General features: G+C 38.5%; 1 protein-coding gene across 5 annotated transcripts in view; it reads right to left on the bottom strand.

Moving 5' to 3' along the window:
* SDCBP (syndecan binding protein) overlaps nt 1-19794 on the bottom strand; it is an 82349-nt gene that overhangs the window by 30567 nt on the left and 31988 nt on the right. For 3 of the 5 annotated variants that reach the window (XM_073229569.1, XM_036998000.2, XM_036998002.2), the window contains exons 2-5: nt 12929-12994; nt 8176-8254; nt 6863-6972; nt 1663-1824 (exon numbers count right to left, since the gene is read on the bottom strand). In XM_073229569.1, the coding sequence (XP_073085670.1) occupies nt 1663-1824; nt 6863-6972; nt 8176-8254; nt 12929-12979 (402 nt within the window). In that variant the 5' untranslated portion in view covers nt 12980-12994. The remainder of the gene's footprint in view (nt 1-1662; nt 1825-6862; nt 6973-8175; nt 8255-12928; nt 12995-19794) is intronic. The other 2 variants (XM_036998001.2, XM_036998003.2) reach the window with 1 other exon arrangement.

Raw genomic sequence — 19794 nt, 5'->3', positions numbered from 1 at the left:
TCTCCAAAAAAGAAATGGTAAATTTTATCAAGGCAAACCCCAAGAAACAAGGCAAAAAGTGTGATCTCAGTAGTGATTTGTACCTCAAATCATGACCCACCTGATCAACCTCATTACACTTTTCATCTTGGAATAAAAAGACCAAGGAAAATCAAGGAGGAATACTACAGTAAAGGTAAGTGTTTATGAGTCAGAATACCAAACAGTATTAGTACATAACCATTATTTGGGAGCAAAGTGAGTCAAGTGTTGGATGTTGAGTGACTTCTTTTACAGTTTAAAAAAAATGATAGTTTAAGGACATTAAGTCTACTTCCTTTAGCCACTTGTTAAATTATGCATAACTAGGTGAGATTAGGGTTATTTATCAGCTTAAAAAGGTAGGCACATTCAATACCACTCCTGTAAAGAATCTACTCTGAAGTAAATACAGAAAACTCAAGTATGGTTAACTAAGAACTAAATCCATATGGATATTCTTAATTATATAAACTCTCAATCTCAGATGTTAAAATATCAACAAGTTTATAAAGAAAAGTAAACCTGGTAAAATATGAAGCATGTACAAGGCTAGACCCTTTCTACCATCATAGGCTGGATCAGACATGATTTCTGTCCCATGTCACATACTCCAGAGCATTACATGAAAACTAACAGCACCCTCTAAGTGGTCAGACCAATGAGCTTTGGCCAAGTGAGCAAATCTACTCCAAAGATAAATGCAGTTGAGAATAGGGGCCTACGTATTGTCCCTTTAGGACAGAAGAAGAGACAGAAGAAACCCTGGCAGAGGGGAAACATATATACTATTCACTACCAGGAAGGGAGAGCAGTGAAATCAGAGTTCCACATGGAGGCACACTGATGTGTCTACACAAGTTAGAAGTGTGCAGACACTGATGCCCTCAGCCCTCTGGGTAGGCAGGCAGGGGAGAGGCTGCCTGGCAAGGTCAGCCTCAGCCATTAACCACAGTGTACCACACTCATTTTCTACGAGGAAAGATTGGACAGACTTGAACTAACGAGACTGAAGACTAAAAATGAATCCAATAAAGTAATGCCTAAAACCATAAATCGTGGTAAAGATTCAGCATGTCCTTAACAATCCTAAAAACTTCCTCAGAGAGCAATCCTCTTCGTCAGTGTGGTAAGAGGTAATTATAAGTATAAAGCAATGGCTGCCCTAATAAGAAAAGTCACATTCGCTCCGAAAATGACCTATTAAATTCAAATTTGAGGATGGAAATAACAAACTTGCAAAAGTACAAGTTAAATGATCAGCATTTGGCAATCCTAAGACTGCTGATTCTCACTCATTACTCTTAGCTTCCAGGAACATTGCCCTATTTCAATCCTGGGATTCTTTTTGTATAAACTAAGTTATAATATATATATATATATACCAGTGAACTTTATTCCAGGAAGAGCACTCAAAAAAGAAAAAAATAAATTCATTCAAGGTAATGATGGAAGTCCTAAGTCTGCCTCTTCTGAATAAGGCATCTCCAAAAAGAAAAATTTAAGTTAGTAGATTTACAATATTCTCGATTATAAGATCACTGTTATAATTAAAGCATTTGCATTTTAAATCATTCTAACATTGATCACGAGACATCCTACAAGCTATTTAGACAGATTAAAATAGACAGTAAAAATACTTACATTATCTATTGATTTGAGCCTAAGCCCAATCTTTCCATCTTGATCCTTACACAAAATGACTTCACGAATCCCTTGCTTAATTTCTGCTCTACGAATGCCAACATCATTACCAGTTACAGGAGCCACCATATAGTTCATACTAGAAGGTCTTGCTACCAGCTGCTAATAAAAATACAATGTGTCAACATTTAGAAACATTCTCCCTGGAAAAAATCAAAAACGATAACCAGCTGTAGTTTCTAAGAAACAATTTGCAAATTATTCCTTCAGATATAGTTTGATTTATGCAAATATGACCCTGGTTTTATTTACTAAATCCTCAGGTAACTTCTCCCCACATTTACCATATCCAATAGTCAGTGATTTACTCTCTTCTGCCTTCTGAATTCACAGGCATTTGTTTCATGTGTACTTTGGTTCATCTTCAACTTAAATGTGAACTTAAAGGCCACAACATACTTTTGAAGCACACATTTTTCCAGAGGATTCTTTTATATGGTCTGATCTTCAGTGATCTACTTACCCTTGTACAATTTCTATAAAAGGAATAACTTCTTTTTACTTCTCAGTGCCATTGTGAGGAATAAAAGTATATGTTATATGCATGCTGGCACATAGGACATTCACATATTATTTCCCATCTCCTTTAATAAACATCTATGGACTATCCAACTGTGTGCACAAACCAGACTGCCTTTTAATAGTGGTACTAGTGACTCAGGTCAGGTACCATGTTTCAAGTTTTCTTGACCAAAATTGATTTGTTTTAAGTGGATCCTTTCCTTAACCAAAAGGACAGTGAGGGAAGAGCTTACTGAGGCTTTTTAATTGCAATCTGTCATAAAAAGCTCAAGGATCTATCTAAGAATTATGATGCTCAGAAGGGCAATGATAGTAAAAGAGGAAACAGCTACACATACACCACGAACTGCACATTCTTTCATTCAGAATTCATGGTAATTATGACAGCATATTCTAAAACTGACAACGTGAGTAACAATGCTAGAAAAATCAGAACAATGCCAAAAAATATTATTTAAAGATAATAAAGGTTCAAAAGAAGAAACAATTACAGCTATGAGAGACAGGAAAATCAGGCAATGGGATATAAAAGGAACAACTTCAGCAGCAAATTATTTTGTTTAGCTGGGATATAGGACAAAAGCGGGGACTTTTGTGTGGGTTTTACTTCTAAGAAAGACATCTTTATTTTTTCCTGTATTTTTAAATACATATTTATGTTCTTACTTAACTATGAACATTTTAACCAACTCCATGATACTTCTGATCCCTCCTCCATTCTAAACAAGTAACCATTTCTGATGAGGGCTACTACAGTAACCGACAAAAAAAAATCACATTATGCCACTCTCACACCTCAGATCCCAAGCCCTTATACCAGGACATAGCCCACCTGGCCCTGGCTACCCTAATGCCATCAGCTACCATGTCCTGCCTCATTTTCTCTGCCCAACACACAGGCCCTGTTTTCCAGGCCTACCACATTCATTTCTGCCTGAAGGACTTCAAGTTGTCCACCTATACTGTATGTAATGTTCTCCCACCAGATACTCACATGCCTTTCTCCCTCATTTCATTCAGTTCTCTGCTCAAATATCAACTTTTCAGAGAGAACATACACTCACTGTATCAGAAAATAGCCCTGGCACTTGATTCACTTATTCTTCTTCCATTTACTTCACAAGTCATAAGCACTGGTTTGTCTGGAATATGAGTTTCACTACAGCAGGACCAGGGGGAGCCACTGTGGTTCACTATTCTATCTACCACACTTAGCACAGTGCCTAGAGTGTGCAAACTCTTAAGTTACTAGCTCTCATCATTCAGTTCAGAAGCCAGTGGAAGAAACATGTTAAAGGTTGGGGTTCCAACCTTATAGGACACAACATATGCTTTGGATGAACAATCAAATACATGATACAGTTTCTTCCAAGGCCCAAATGTAAGATCTGGAAACCTAGGTGTGACTGTGGGAATGGCCCCTCTCACTGTTGTATATAAACCACACACAAAACTTGCATCCCAAGTTCACATCCTTGAGCTGTGCATACAGTCTTGAGAGCTTAGTTATCAGGGAAGAATGCCTCCAGTAAGGGACATGACAATGTTTCCCCTGAATCAGAAAAGTCACTACACAATTGTTTAAGACTTCCATGTCACTGAAATTGGGGCAAGAGTGAACTGGCCGCAGTGATGAACTCGGGTTACCAACAGTAAAATGGGTTTCAAATATATAACAGGTTCAGGACTACATATGGAACCCAGGAGGTTCTTTGAGATATGAGATATTTAGGTCTTCCATGTCTAACAGTAAAAGTGGTAGCAAAATAGACTTCTGGCATTATGACTTATCCTCCTGCCATAAACAACTAGACAACTGGAAAAATAGGAGCCAAGTGTTTGGACAGCAGATGTTTGGCAGCACAGGGCAGTGATCCCTGAGTGAAGGAAAACACATGAGGCAAGCCCTATCATCATCTGGTTTCCTGCTTAGAGCACTGTATGAACTGGTGCACAATGTGCAAATCCCAGGTAGAGGACTGTGCTCTTGATTAAGTCAAGGAAACAAAGATCAGAGGTCTTTAAAAATGAAGCAACTGGTAAGGCAGTGGAATTTTCAGGGCTGAATCCAGAAGAGGAGGGAGCTACCACAAAGAGCTCCAGAAATCTGTACAGGGCACCCTTTGAGTGTCCTGCTGAATACTAATCCAGTTATGTGTGTGTAAAGCTCCACAAAGCCAGGCAAAGAACATGCAGAGAGCTGTAAGCTGAGTAGTCCCCAGAGGTCACAGGTTTGGGAGACATTCAAAATTCCCACCAGCCAGAGTAGAGTGTGCCACTGAATACCCAGGGCACCCAGAAGAGAACCCAGAGGGGCACACTTTCATAGTGGGGCTACAGTAGCCCTTCAGGAAAGGCTGCTTCAGACCTACCCCAACCAAGTGTAAAAACAAGCCTCAGAGGGATCAAGCTGATCCACATGTAACTTAACTGCCTGCCAGAACATGTGCCAACACAAGCACCTAAGAACATAAACTCACTACATCCAGCTACAATTAAGAACAGGTGCATGTGAACAAGCAGGAAAATGTAACCCTTAATCAGGAAAAAGAATCAATATTAATTCAGAAATAACAACATGAAATTAGCAGACATATTTAAAAAAACAGCTACTCTAAATATGCTCAATATGCTCAATGATTTAAGGGAAACAATGAACGAAAAAAGAAAAAGAAGATAAAAACCAGATGGAACATCTAGAGAAGAAAATTACATGTGAAATGAGAAATGCACTAGACAGGAAAAGTTAACAGAAATCTCCAGCAACAAATAAAAATTAACTAAAACAAAAAAGAAACTAAAGAGCCCTGGAGATTTAGACACTTGAAAAATGAAGGTCTTTTTTTCACCCCACAAAGTACTAAAAAGAGACCAGCTGAAGTCCTAGCCAAGGACAAAGACGGTAAAGAATGTGAAGCAAAGGAAATCATAATATTAATTATACAGCCTCATGACCATTACAAAGTAAGAATCCCAGCAGCTACGCCTGTCTTCTCTGCTTGTATCTGTAAATGTTCTGGAAATGCAGCACTTAATCTTTTTATTCCTCCCTACCTTCTTATCACATGCTGCCATCCCATTTTGGGAAAACAGGAAGAGTAACTTCATTTTATCAGAAGTAACTGGCTTGATTTTGTACACCCAAGTTAAGAATGATTTTTATATTTCTAAAAGGTGTAAACAAAGAAAACAAGAATATGCAACATAGACCATGTGTTGCCAGCAAAGCCTAAAATACTGAGTCCCTTAGTAGAAATAGTTTACTGAACCTCAAATTTCCGCTGAATTGCACCTTTCAAGGAGAAACTATAAAGCTGCTGGTGCTGTCCCATAAAGTTAAAACATCTGCAAGAGTATGTGGATATACTGAGTAGTCAAAGGAATAGGCAGTGCCAGGTATTAAGCTACAGCCTGTCAGCTTCAAAGCCACCCTTCCGAACTCTACTTGGTGATGATGCTGGGGTTTGAACTGTGCAAATTACCTTTTCCTCAGTCAGCGGGTTTCTGGTTAGCATCGACCACATGAGGCACTGGAGGGAGACAGGCGGGCAGGCTGCAGGAGGGATGAGTGCCTCTTGCTTCCATTCTCCAGCTTTTACTGATACTCCCAGAACCAGCCTTACTGCAACCCCACAGAGGTACCAGCACCGACAACAGTATCCCCTCATCCAAGTTCTGAGGCCCAGCTCCACAGGGTTCTTCACCTAAGCTTGTAGCTTCTGCTAACTCCAACCTCTTCCCTCTGACACCCAGCTACTTTCTACATTACATCTGTTCCATTTTTGTTTTTTCCGATTGTTCAGCCTCTATATTTCTTATATTATCTCTGGTGAAATATCTACTGTGATTTCTGTTTTCTCAAAATGGACCCTAATATGAGCAAGTTTTCAATAAATATTTTGTACAATAAATCCAGGTACTCTATTAAGCACTGGGGTTACTGCAACAAGACAGTGAAGGACTCTGTCTTCACAGAAGTATTTAAGTACAATCATAGTGAGTGCTGTAAAATGAAATTATAGCACTTTACAGAAATGACTTTAGTTAAAAGCTGTGAGATACAGTATGTTTAAGCCTAGAATTTGCAGTCTAATTACAAGGGGTTCTAGGTTTCAAAATGTTAAAAAGACTATTAGCCCAAAAAAAAAAAAATGATAGACCTTTACTTCAGAATGATTAACCCAATAATCAATCCAACAGCAGCTTAGTGCTGCTTGGTAGAATTTACTAGAAGAAATGTAAAAGACTACTATAATAATCTACATCAGAAGTACAGAAACCCTGAATAGGGTTATGGTAGGAATGGAATCAATGAACACAAGAAACAAGACAGAATCACTAGGTCTTAGTATCTGAATAAATGTAGAAGACAAAGAAGAATGGACTAGTCAAAAGCATCTGCATCTTTAACTTCTAATAAATTAGAAAAGTGGAACTAGCACAAAATGAAGCAGACTTCTTAAGAAGTGATAACCAGAAGGCAGTATAAAATTTCTGAGAAGGGAAATCAATGCTAAAGTCATAAATCTGTGAGTTAACCACAAAGAGGACAGTTTATACTATGTGTAAAGCATAATTTTATATAATTTAACTGGTGAATTATACTAACTGTACATACCCCCTGAACTTGTGTTCCAGGGACCATGGCCATATTTGAATGTATTTCTTCTTCATTTAAGCTGAGGCCCATGTACTGAGAAAGCTCCGGATACAATTTAGGATAGAGACCTAATATAAATAAATGAACAATGAATGAATAAAAGAAAAAACACTGACATAATATTCAAAATGGAAAGTGTTATTATGGAGTTTTACTTGTGTTAAATAATTACACTATATTTATAAAATCTAGGGTGAATTTAAACTAGCAATTTGGAAAAACACATCCCTATCTCTGTAATGACAAATAGAAATAGGAAATACAGAAAATGTTTAAGGTGGAAGTCATAGACTATGAAGTGACATTTGAACTGAACCTCAGATTTATAATTACTCAAGAGTAGAAATAAGTTATTCTGCCTTTCCTTTTTCTTAAAATAAACTTGTTTGATTAGGATTTGTATAAGCACAACACTGATTCTCCCATTCAGAACAAGTGACCAAAATGTTTACTGTCAAGCCAGCTACTTTCTATCTCATTTAGTAATAAGTAATAAAACTATAAAATGATTCTTCTGAACTGTAATAATAAAAAAAAATCCAAGCTTGTAAATTTATTTAGTGTCCTATCATTTTAAACTGTTAACCACATTCCAATGAAATCCTGGAAACAATGTCTTTAAGTATTAATAGTATTCAACTTAATAGTAAAGCACTATTTCCAAAAGCTTTTCTTTTTACATGATTTATTTGACTTAAAATATATTTTCTTAGAGAAACTATGTTATGAATAGTTAAAAGATGACAGGCCACAAAAACCTATTTAACATTCCTTTTGTATCTTAAGCCATATTAATTAGGGCCTTTGTACTGAACCCCTATGAACTTAGAAGGAAAAGAAACCAAAGAGAAGGATTTGGAGACTGGGTAGAGATTTCAGGATTTGAGAAGCTCCCCTAAAAGGACATGGCTAGATATTTCAACCCCCCACTTCCCCATCCCAGAAAGAGAATATATGTAAGTTTGGCCACTTTAGAGCAGTAGCATGGGGTACAATTCACATATAAGGTTTTTTAAATAAACGACTCAATCGTAAGTTAGGGAATTATGAGGGCTAAAATTTAATTCACTTAATTTTCATTAAGCCATAAAACACATTTACATATTCATACATTTCACTTTCTTGATTAAAGGGTTATGTTTAAAATAATTTTTTCTTTTAACGATTTTATGCTGTGTGTTAAAAAAAAATATCTTGGGTTCCCTATTTGAGCAAAAGAAGATGTAAATATATTTCTGTTCAAGAATAATAAACCCCAAGTATAAACTTACTTCCATCTTGAGAGATGGGAGCAGAAGCTTCTGACAGAATTGCTGGGTTGGCAGGGTTTGCAGAAAAGGCAGTTTGAGCCTGCAAAAGGAATGAAGAAAAGTTACAACAATGCTGTAGCTATAGACTTAATTAAAATTCTCATGTAATTTATAAGTTAAATTCAGTCCTTCTAAAAAGAAATTAACTTGTTTTTTTTCAAGAAAGTTTAATTTCAAGCATTCCAGCAATATATTTTTCAAAGAAAATCTGCAAATCAAAAATATATTTCATACTCTAAATAGTTTAACACTATCATGTAAAACATGACTAAGCACCATTCTATGTATTTTATAACCAATATTTCATAGTGCTGCTGCAAATTAATATTCCCCAAATTGGGGAATATTCTTTTAACTAGTTTATGTAAAAATGTTTTATCTGTGTAAGAAAAAAAGCTCAACCACATTCATACAAAAAGTCAAATACCAGAAAAAAAACCTAAAAATTTAAATGCTTATAAAGTTGCTAATATTTATTTTGATTTTAGCATATCCTACCAACATAATCTTTATCTTCATTTTAACAAACTTTAGTGATTACACTATATTAAATGAAAAAAACTACCAAGTATTCAACACACATGTTTATCAGTGACATAAAAGGCTGATGATAAAATAATGTAATTCATCAACTGTTGAATAAACTTGCCAAAATCACTCTGACAATGTATATATTTATGAATACTACTCATGCTCAAGTATGCCAGGAACTCCCTCCCTTTAGGGCTGTCTTCATAGCCTGCGTCACAGTAAATATTCCACTAATGGAAATCATTTCTCCTTTACAGACAGATCTGCTTTTTGAAACAGCTGTATGTCATTCAGAGACAAGGGTGGTAATAAATTGTATGACCTATCTCTAATATCACATTTTAATCAGAAATATCTCAATTAAGTAATGAGGTTTATACCTATAGTCAACCTAGCCTTGAAATTAATGTCAAGAGTAGTCCCACAGACACCTGGTGAGATGGAAGCTTAATTTAAGTAAGTACAGCTTACAAAAGCATGAATAGTATATACTTCATTAATCTGCACTGTAAATCTTATATGCTTATTTTTTATAGGTATAGCAACTGTAGGCTCCTGTTAAGGATGCATAATGGAAAGAGGTTCAGCAATGATATGCGGAAAGCCTCAGCCTAATGGATATTATAACATAGTTTATTTTACAAAACATGAATTGTCTGTTCACTACTGCAATTTTGTTTTGCTGTGGGGTAAAGGCCCAGTTACAAAATAAATACTACCTATGCAGTAGGATCTCAATAACAAAAATAAAGTACTATTACTCATAGAAAATGATAAAAAAAAATAAAGCTTTAATTTAGTGCCTAGTTTAGGAATATTTTTAAATTCACCAAGAAGAAAAGAAACAGTGTTTCCCCCTCCTTACTCTTTCTATCCCTGTGTAGCTTAGCTTTCCACTTGGTAAATAAAAGGTCTTCTAATGGAAATACTCATATAATTTGCTCTTCCTTAAAGAGGTCAGCCTCTTTCTTCTTTTTCTGTTTTAAAAATTAAAAACCTCTGCTCACAGTCAACTATGGTTAATTTAAGGGTTCAACTCCATAAAAACTAACAGGCTGCGGTCGTGGCTGTGTCCACCCCACCGTTTCCTGGACTCGCCATTGGAATGAGGAGGGAGATGTCTAGGCTGGCATGTGCATACAGTGAGACAACGAATTTGACCGGATCTGTACTGTTGGAACTCAACCAGGAGTTGGGAGGGGTGCAAGGTGTAGCACTCCAAAATCTTATGACTATAGACTATCTACGGTTAAAAGGACATATGGGAGGTGAACAGAACCCAGAAATGGGCTGCTTTAATTTGTCTGATTTCTCTCAGACTGTTCAAGTACAGTTGGACAATATCCATCATATCATAGACAAATTTTCACAAATGCCTAGGGTGCTAAATGGTTTTCTTGGCTTCACTGGAGATGGATGGTAATTATAGATTTGCTTTGTTTATGTCACTGTATTCCTATTATGTTAATATGTGTGTACAAATTAGTTAGTAGTTTAAAACCTATACATACTTAAGGTACTCTACAAGAAGATATGTCAAAGAAATAATCAATCCTCCCATGTTTTCTTCCATATGCTACCTCTATAGCTTTTCTTCTTCCTTCCTAATTACAACCCTTAAATAGAATTCGTGCCTCATATCGAAGTTACCGAGTATCATAATTCCTCCAGGTGGTAAAGATACCTCGAGACAAGTGCTGGGCATAGAAGCCACAGGGCATAAATCTGCAAAGAAGTAAAAAGGTAACCTTTGCAAACAATATGGCTTCTCTCTCACTTACCAACTTTACATTTCCCTGTATGGCCCCAGGGAAGATGACTGGTTAGCCAGAGACGGGTAAGATTCCTCAAGGGAGGAACAACCTAAGACAGGCACAGTCGCAGGGGGGCCATCAGGTGAGAAATTGGGGATCAACAGAGGTGAGGCTCAGAACCTCATCCCCCCTGCTTTGAGAGAAATCTTCTGCATCCGTGGATGGTTTATTGCCCTTGTCTAGCTTGGATTAACACATAGTCTACAGGCACACACCTGTTCATCTACAATTGCTCTCCTACAACACTAAACTATGTTTTCTACCTTTATCTTGCATCTACCTACCACTTCAGCATTTTATTAAAAATAAAAATAATAATAATAATAAAGGGAGAAATGTGGGATCAACATATAAATCAAGTATAAAAATCAAATGAGTATTCATATTTGACCTGATTGTTTATAGTTCATAATGCGTGATCAAAACCGAAAGTTTCTGTGATGAATGCCCTTGTACTGTTCACCATGTAAGAATTTATTCACTATGTAAGAATTCGTTCACCATGTAAGAACTTGTTCGTTATGCTTCAGAAGATTGGAGACTGACGAGAGAGTTAGGCTTGAGATGGATTAATGATTGTACATTGAGCATTGACCCCCCTATACTGAATTTTATTGTTGTTAACAACCATTTGATCAATATGAGAGATGTCCTCTCAAAAAAAAAAAAAAAAAAAAACTAACAGGCAAGGATGAAAACAGGTTAGTCATTCTTTCAGATCCATCTGCAAATCCCACCACTTAATGCTCTGATGTATTAATGACTTGTTATTCTTAAAGGCTAAGTTTCAGATAAAAGCTTTTTAAAAATAAAGTGCGCTTGATCTTACTGCGGCTGATGGATAGTGACTGAAATGGGGTATGTGGGAGGGACCTGATAATGGGGGAAGTATAGTAATCATAATGTTGTTCAAGTAACTGTACATTAATGATATCAAAATAAAAAAATTAAAAATAATAATAATAAATAAACTATGCTTGTTCAGATGAACTCTATGGAAATAAAAACCCCATGAGAAAAATACTGAAGAAAGAAGTGATATAGCAATTAAGATGGTAACTGAACAGGCCATCTAAAACTGTGAGGCATTAGAGACTCGACAGCTGAGTGGTGGACTGTAGAGATTTTACAAACCACATCTTAATATCCATAATGGATCTATGATGGAAAACCTGTTCATGATCTACTCCCATATTTACCCAATCATTGCTACAAAGTAATTTCAGCCACACATTTGTTACTATTATGGGGGGAGGAAGCCTCCAATCTAAGAAGGCCAACATATTTTGCCTAAAAACAGTTGTATTCTTGAGCTTGCTTAACATATCTCTCAAATTTGTAATAATCTTTTTATGCTCATTAAATAAGGACTAAGAAGTATATCTCACACTAAGGTCAACTGAGGTTAAGACCTCAAGTAAAATAACCTTTAGATAAGCAGCTTAAAGTACTAAACTCAAAAAGAATTTTATCACAGACATCACATTAAAAAGTTTTAGGAATGAAAAAGTACAACTAGGTGTTTGATTTAACTTGTCAAATTAAAAGAATAACCAACAAATGAAAAATTCTGAGTTTATAAGAGATAAACTTAAAAGTAAACTGGAAACAAGATGGGTTCATTAAATACTGCAAATTATCTCATTAGAAATTCTAGAGTAATAAAAAGTTGCAAAATAGCAAGAATTGATCCCAAATTCAAATTTTTTTCTTAAGCAGAAGCATCTATCTGCAAAGCTAATACATGCACGAAAGACTACAAAAAATTCTGACTTAATGAAAATGGAAATACTGTAATCTCTAACACAGTCAATTAGAGCATGAACACATGAGAGGTCTGCTGCTTACATCTTAAAAGGAAATAAATCATTGTGCTTTCACTGTGCTTTTACACTATTGCTGTTCTAAAAGTAGTATGTAATTCACTATTTCTATAATTTTTATCTTCAAAAAGAAGGCAAAAAATTATTTTAACAATTGGTCAGCCCTGAAGATGCAAAAGAAAAATATACAAATTTTAAACAATACTATGAATATCTAAAATGTTGGGAGTGATTTTTACCAACTTAAATATGTTGTATTTAACTTAAATTTTATTCATTAAACCCAACTATCTTTGAAGAGTTTAAGTCCAAATTTAAAGAAAAAATATACCATACCCATTAATTCACATTAAAATGAAAAAGGAGTGGCTAACTTTTCTGTAACTTTTTGGTCTGCAATTAATAAACTGAAACAAAGTATATGAAGTATAAAGATGAACAAATACATCTGCTATTTAAGTTTCCTGCTTCACTTCACCTACCACTACAATGTATGACATAATAATATATGGAGAAAAAAAAAGTATTTAAACAAAGTAAGCATACCTGAATTACTTTATCTACCTTCAGGTCTTCAAGAGATGGGTACAGAGACATTTTTGCACAATTTTTCTGAAGAAAAACACAAAAAAATTGTCTGAGTTATAAATTCCACTGAAATTTACATTGTATACATAGCCAGCAATATACACATAGTCATGTATAAATGTGTCACACAGTAAGCAGAATTTAAGTTTCAAAACACATGGAAAAATATGAACATCTAGGCTATACTAAAAATTGTTAACTGATTAGGGTTACCAAACAACCTCTATTACATACATATATCTGTACAAAGAAAAACAATACACACCAACTCTGTTAACAATGGTTTTATCTTCAGGAGACATGGATGGAACAGATGGTAAGGGACTGAGGGGTAAGAGGGAAGTTTATATATTTCAAACACTTCTATACTGTTCAATCCTTTTTAGTGACCATGAATTGCTTTTTGTAGTAATTCAAAACAAAATTTCTGAAAATATTACAAGGATATGTACTCTTAAATTTTGATTAGCTATTCTGAGATGAATAACTGATATATTCTTTAAACCCAAAACATAATGTATTCCACACTGGCATATGGCTTGACATAGTTCTTTAGCTAGCTATCAATTTATTATCTCTGATCTTCAAATCCACCCATTATTGGCTGCCCTGCAAAGAGAGAGATGGACCCTTCAAATACTGCTCTTTTGCCAGCTGGCATGATGATAGGCTTTGTCAGCAGAAAGAACTGAAGGTACACTAGAGGAGAAAGGATTTTCTCTTCCAGATTCCAGCTTACTTCTCCAGCTAGACTCCAGTAGCACCTGTTTCTCTAGCATCTTGCTCCTGAAGGGAGCCGCTTCTCAATCACCCAGCTCCTGCAAAATACAGCAGCCAACCCTGGCCTCATTTCATCCAACTTCTTTCCAAGCACTACAGTGGTTCTAGCCACAAACCACTTACTACTTCCTACCCAGGTCAAGAGCTTCTGTGCCTCTGTGTCTTTGCAAAAACGTATTCCTCTTCCTGGAATGTCCTTCCAGAACTTCTCTATCAAAATCCTACTCGTGCTGGGAGAGCATCTCTGATGGCCTCAGTCTGACAGGATGTCTCTCAATTCAGCAATTTCACTCTGCCTTACATGATAGCTAAGTTATGTTTATCTGTTACTTGAGGTCAAGGCCTAACATTTAATATCTTTTTTTATCTAGCAAAGATGACTTCCCCAAAAGAAAAAAATATTTACTGAATATTTGGACTGATATTCTTGAAGTAACAGTAAACAAGATTACCTTTAAAACATTCACTGAAAAGTTCAAGTTTTCTTATCTTGTAAGTCTACAATTTTGAACATAACACTGGTAAAAACTATCCAGCAGAATAAATCTTGTATTATTTTTCTGACTCCATTAAATTACTTGTATATTATATTTAAATCTTTGACCTAATGCTAACTGCAAAAATTCGTAGCCGTTTTTGAAGAATCACAAAGCTACCCTTGAAAAATCCTTTCAATTATGTATGGCATTTCAGAGTGACCAATAATGAGATTTAAGGGGACTGTAAAAAAATAATTCTATTACACCAGTGAGAAATGTCATTGTACTTTGACTTAAAACTCCCCTATCAAACACTATTACTGTACCAACTAAATTACATAATTTTGTTTCTAGACCTTCCCTTCAGCTGAGTAATCAATAAGAAAGTATAGCTCCCACAGCTCCTGAGATCAGTTGGCAAAACATCTTGCCATGCATTTATACTACCAAAGTTTAATCACATTTCTGACTGTAACAACTTTGTCTCATTGGTCTAATTCTTGGAAAGAACTGGCATTCTCCACTTACCCCTATACCAAGTTTGGCCCACTCTAAGCTCTTTGCAACCTCCCTGACTCTCCTCATTCCTACGAAAGGTGAAAGGTCTCTCTACCCAGTGCATCCCTAGACCTTAGAAAGTAACCCCACATTAATTCCTTCTAAGAGGTTTCTCAGTGCTTGGAGTAGTTTCAGGGTTTAGGACATCTAAAGATAAAAAAAAAAAAAATACCTGAGTATTCTGCCTAGTGTCAATTTTCCCATCAGACCTTCCAACACCTCAAGATGATGTCACGGTAGTTTCTTTAGCATCTTTAAATATGTGCACAGACCAAAGGCCTCCATAACTCAAATACTGTATGTGGTATTTTGGAATATGTAGTTAATTTGCTTTCCAGCTGCAATACTCTGATTAACGAAGTAGGAAAACGCTAGTAAAGCTTTCCATGTGATTATCACCTTGAATAGCAATACTCATAATTTTCTGAGTTGACCTCACTCTCTTTCTTAGAATGCCCATTACTACTGGTCTCACATTTTAAAAATGGTATGTGATTGGAGAGGTGGAGCCAAGATGGCGGCATGAGTAGAGCAGTGGAAATCTCCTCCCAAAAACATACATATTTTTGAAAATACAACAAATACAACTATTCTGAAAAGAGAGACCAGAAGATACAGAACAACAGTCAGACTACATCTACACCTGCAAAAACCCAGCACCTCATGAAGGGGGTAAGATACAAGCCACAGCCCGGCGGGACCGGAGCGCCCCTCACCAGAGCTCCCCGGTAGGAGGAGAGGAGTCGGAGCGATGAGAGAGAGGGAGCCCAGGACTGCTAAACACCCAGCCCTAGCCATCTGCACCGGAGCACAGACACACAGTGCGTGGGGTGCTGGATACTAGGGAATGGGGCAGTAAAATCTGCGAGCGGGTCCCCACAGCCAGCGCCTCTGGGACAAAGAAAAGAGAGTGCCCTTTGAAAGTCTTAAAGGAATAGGGACCCCACAGCTGGACAAAGGCGTCCTGGCACAATCAGCTCAGCAGTTGGGAACCGGGGAACTCCAGGCACCCTAACCCCCTGGGCAGCAGTGCAGCTCCGAGACTCCCGATAAACAGCCTCCTGCTTCCCGCTCTGGCAGAGCCCACAGCAATCGTGCACAGAGCTTTCTTCAGAGCGGCCGGACAAGAATCAGAGACCCCATCTGCACGCAGCTGCCCAGCACAAGCCGCTAGAGGTCGCCATTCTTCCAGGAGAGAAAAGCCACAAACTAGAAAGAAGGGACATTCTTCCAGATGACACGTGCCAACTACACACGACTATCTCTATCGCCATGAAAAGGCTGAAGAATTTGACACAGACCAGATTAACAAAGTCTCCCCTGAAAAGGAATCTGGGGAGATAGACCTAACCAATCTTCCTGAAAAAGAATTTAAAAGGTCATAACCACGCTGATGGACTTGCAGACAAATATTCAAGAGCTAAGGAGGGAGAATACAGAAATAAAACAATCTCTGTTAGGATTTAAAAGCAGAATGGATGAGATGCAAGAGGCCATTGATGGATTAGAAACCAGAGAACAGGAACGCATAGAAGCTGACGCAGAGAGAGATAAAAGGATCTCCAGGACTGAAACAACTATAAGAGAATTGTGTGACCTATACGAAAGGAGCAATATCCGCATTATAGGGGTACCAGAAGAAGAAGAGAGAGAAAAAGGGATCGAAAGTGTATTTGAAGAAATAATTGCTGAAAACTTCCCCAAACTGGGGGAGGAAATAGTCGCTCAGAGCACAGAAACACACAGACCCACCAACAGAAGGGACCCAAAGAGGACAACACCAAAACACATAATAATTAAAATGGCAAAGCTCAAGGACAAGGACAGAATCTTAAACACAGCTAGAGAGAGGAAAAAGTCACCTACAAAGGAAAACCCATCAGGCTATCATCAGACTTCTCAACAGAAACCTTACAGGCCAGAAGAGAATGGGATGATATATTTAATGCAATGAAACAGAAGGGCCTTGAATCAAGAATACTATATCCACCACGATTATCATTTAAATATGAAGGAAGGATTAAACAATTCCCAGACAAGAATAAGTTGAGGGAATTTGCCTCCCATAAACCACCTCTACAGGGTATTTTAGAGGGACTGCTGTAGATGGGAGCACTCCTAAGGCTAAACAGATGTCACCAGAGAAAATAAAATCACAGCAAAAAAAGCAGACCAACCAAATATTAACTAAAGGCAAAAAATAAAATCAACTACCCATAAAAGCAGTCAAAGAAAACACAAAAGAGCACAGAATAAAACACCCAACATATAAAGAATGGAGGAGGAGGAATAAGAAGGAAGAGAAATAAAGAATCATCAGACAGTGTTTATAATAGCTCAATAAGTGTTGGGAGCCGGGGCTATGTCCCTTCCCCCACGTCTGAACGCAGCATGGGAAAGCACAAGCTTGAGAGCAACCGGTGCAGTCCTTGGAAGTTATCTGCTCACAAAAACATATCTTGTCCTTGAAGATGAGCCAAGACTCCTCGCTCTGAAAATAGGGAGACTTTGAGGATGTGTGAAAACACCTCCCCGCCAGCGCCACCTAAGGTCTAATTATCTCTTGACCCACCCCTTACTTGCTACTTGTATAAATTGAGCCTGTAAACAATAAACTTTGCCAGCTTGATCAGACATTCTGTCTTGCTGGTCGTTCTTTGTGTCCCTTGCTTGTTCATTTCTGCAGGCGTCTCCGGCTACACTCCACGTTAATCCCGCGGGTCGGGACAACTGGCGCCCAACGTGGGGCACCCCGGGACTCCTGCTGAAACGTCTGCTCGGAAGCCCTGGCCAGGCATTCATTTGAGTCACCGCACGGGTATTGACCTGATGTCGACTCTGCATGGAGAAGGATCACTGCGGCTCACCCGTCCGTAACACAGATCCTTGAGAGGTGAGTAGACGAATTCCCCAAGCAAGATTTCAGACAACCTCTTGGGTGTTCAGCAGTCCATTTGATCTTATCACTTTCCTCCAGTTTGCTGCCGCGATTTATTCCTTGTTTTGTTCACTGGCCGTTCCTCTCTGAAAACCTTGTGTTTACTTTGGGCTAAAGGTCGTCCACCTCGAAGGCATACCCAGGGGACTCCGACTCCAGAGTCCCTGCCCTAGAGGGTCCGAGCAGGCGGATTGTACCTGCCGACTGTCCTACGTAAACAAGGGCTCGTCAGAGCTGACGAGAGTGGCTCCAGTGTTTCAGGACATTGATGTAGTTGCGGCTACATTGGAGGAAAAGATTCAAATTTATACAGTGCAAGGGTTGCGGCCACAGTGATGGGCAACTCTCTGAACTCCCATGAGGTTTTCCTTACTGGACTCAAGGAGTCCCTCAGGACACGAGGAATTAGGGTTAAAAGAAAAGACCTTAGGTATTTTTTTACTTTTATCCATGAGACTTGTCCATGGTTTCCCCTAGAGGGCACTATTGATCACAAACAGTGGAAAAGAGTTGGTGATGCCCTTCAAGATTTTTACCGGACCTTTGGCCCTGAAAAGGTTCCCGTCTCAGCATTTTCATATTGGAACCTTATTCATGACGTCCTTGAAGTTCATTCACAAGATCCTGACATTAAAACTATAATCAAAACAGGAGAAAAAGCTCTCAGAGAGGACTCCCGACCGCCCTCTGCCTGCCCTTCTGTAGCCGTAGATATTCCTGATGAACCCATAACCCATACTGACAAATCCCCCGAATCTCAACCAGACACAGAATCTCCAAATACCCATGATAAAATTGATACCCAGGACATAGCTGATCCCCCTAAGATTCCAAATATTTATCCTGCACTTACGTCCTTTAAATCGCAAACTGAAGAACCCCTAGAAAATCAGACCATCCCTTGCCAGGCTGAAAGAGACCCCTGGCGCCCTACAGCGCCACCCTTTTATAATACCACCTACATAGGTTATAGACCCCCTCCGTATAATCCCACTCTTCCAAAAGGCGCCCCCATACCTCAAAATCCTACTCTAGAAGTACTTCATAACTTATCTTCTTCCACTGACCCCATCAGGCAAGTAAAACTTTCTCTAATTAAAGAAGTCTCTTCGCTTAAAGAGATACTACAACAAAAGCGTGAACATGTTCAGCTCGTTAAAGAGATTAAAGCCCTTGACTCAGAGCTCACTTCACTACATTCTGCGCATGCTTCGTCGCTTCCTAAAAAACCCACGAAGAATGCGAAACCTAAAAACCCAGTTTTAGCCTTTCCAGTCACCCGCGGCCGCCCGCTCGTCCGTGGTCGCCGCCCAGAGACCCCCCCAGAAGTCGTAGGAGAGAGTGAGGATGAAAATGCCCCCGATTCTCAAGATCCAGATATTTCAGACCAGGAACAAAACCCCGAGGGAGAGCCCTCAGACCATGAAGAGCCCAATACCAACATAAGAGATCCAGTTAAAGCCCAAAAATATCGCCGCCTGAATCTTAAACATTTAAAAGACTTAAAGGCAGCCGTCACCAATTACGGCCCCGCAGCTCCTTTCACATTAGCATTAATTGAAAGCCTGAGTGATCGGTGGCTAATCCCTAATGACTGGCTTTCCCTAGCCCGAGCTGCTTTGTCAGGAGGAGAGTATGTCTTATGGCGTACTGATTTTGTTGAGAACTGCCGTGAGACCGCGCAGCGCAATAGTGAAAGTAAAACCTCCCGCTCATGGACAAGAGATAAGCTTCTCGGCCGAAGTCCCTATGAAACAAACGAAGCCCAAGCTGCCTTCCCCCCAGGTCTCCTAGCTCAGGTCCAAAATGCAGCCCTTAAGGCATGGCGACGCCTCCCTCCTAAAGGCTCCGCCACTACCTCCCTAGCAAAAATCCGCCAAGGACCTGATGAACCTTACAGTGATTTCATTAGTCGCCTAACTGATGCTGCCGAGCGGCTAGTTGGGGGAGGAGAAACAGAAAGTGCCTTTGTTAAACACCTAGCTTATGAAAATGCTAATCCGTCCTGCCAAGAAACCATAAGACCGCATCGCTGTGGCAGTCTCACTGATTATATTAAACTTGTCATC

Source organism: Manis javanica, chromosome 2, assembly GCF_040802235.1.
Source record: "Manis javanica isolate MJ-LG chromosome 2, MJ_LKY, whole genome shotgun sequence".
Taxonomy (NCBI): Eukaryota; Metazoa; Chordata; class Mammalia; order Pholidota; family Manidae; genus Manis; species Manis javanica.
Note: the sequence above shows the minus strand (reverse complement) of the source record. Positions and strands in the feature narration are given on the sequence as shown.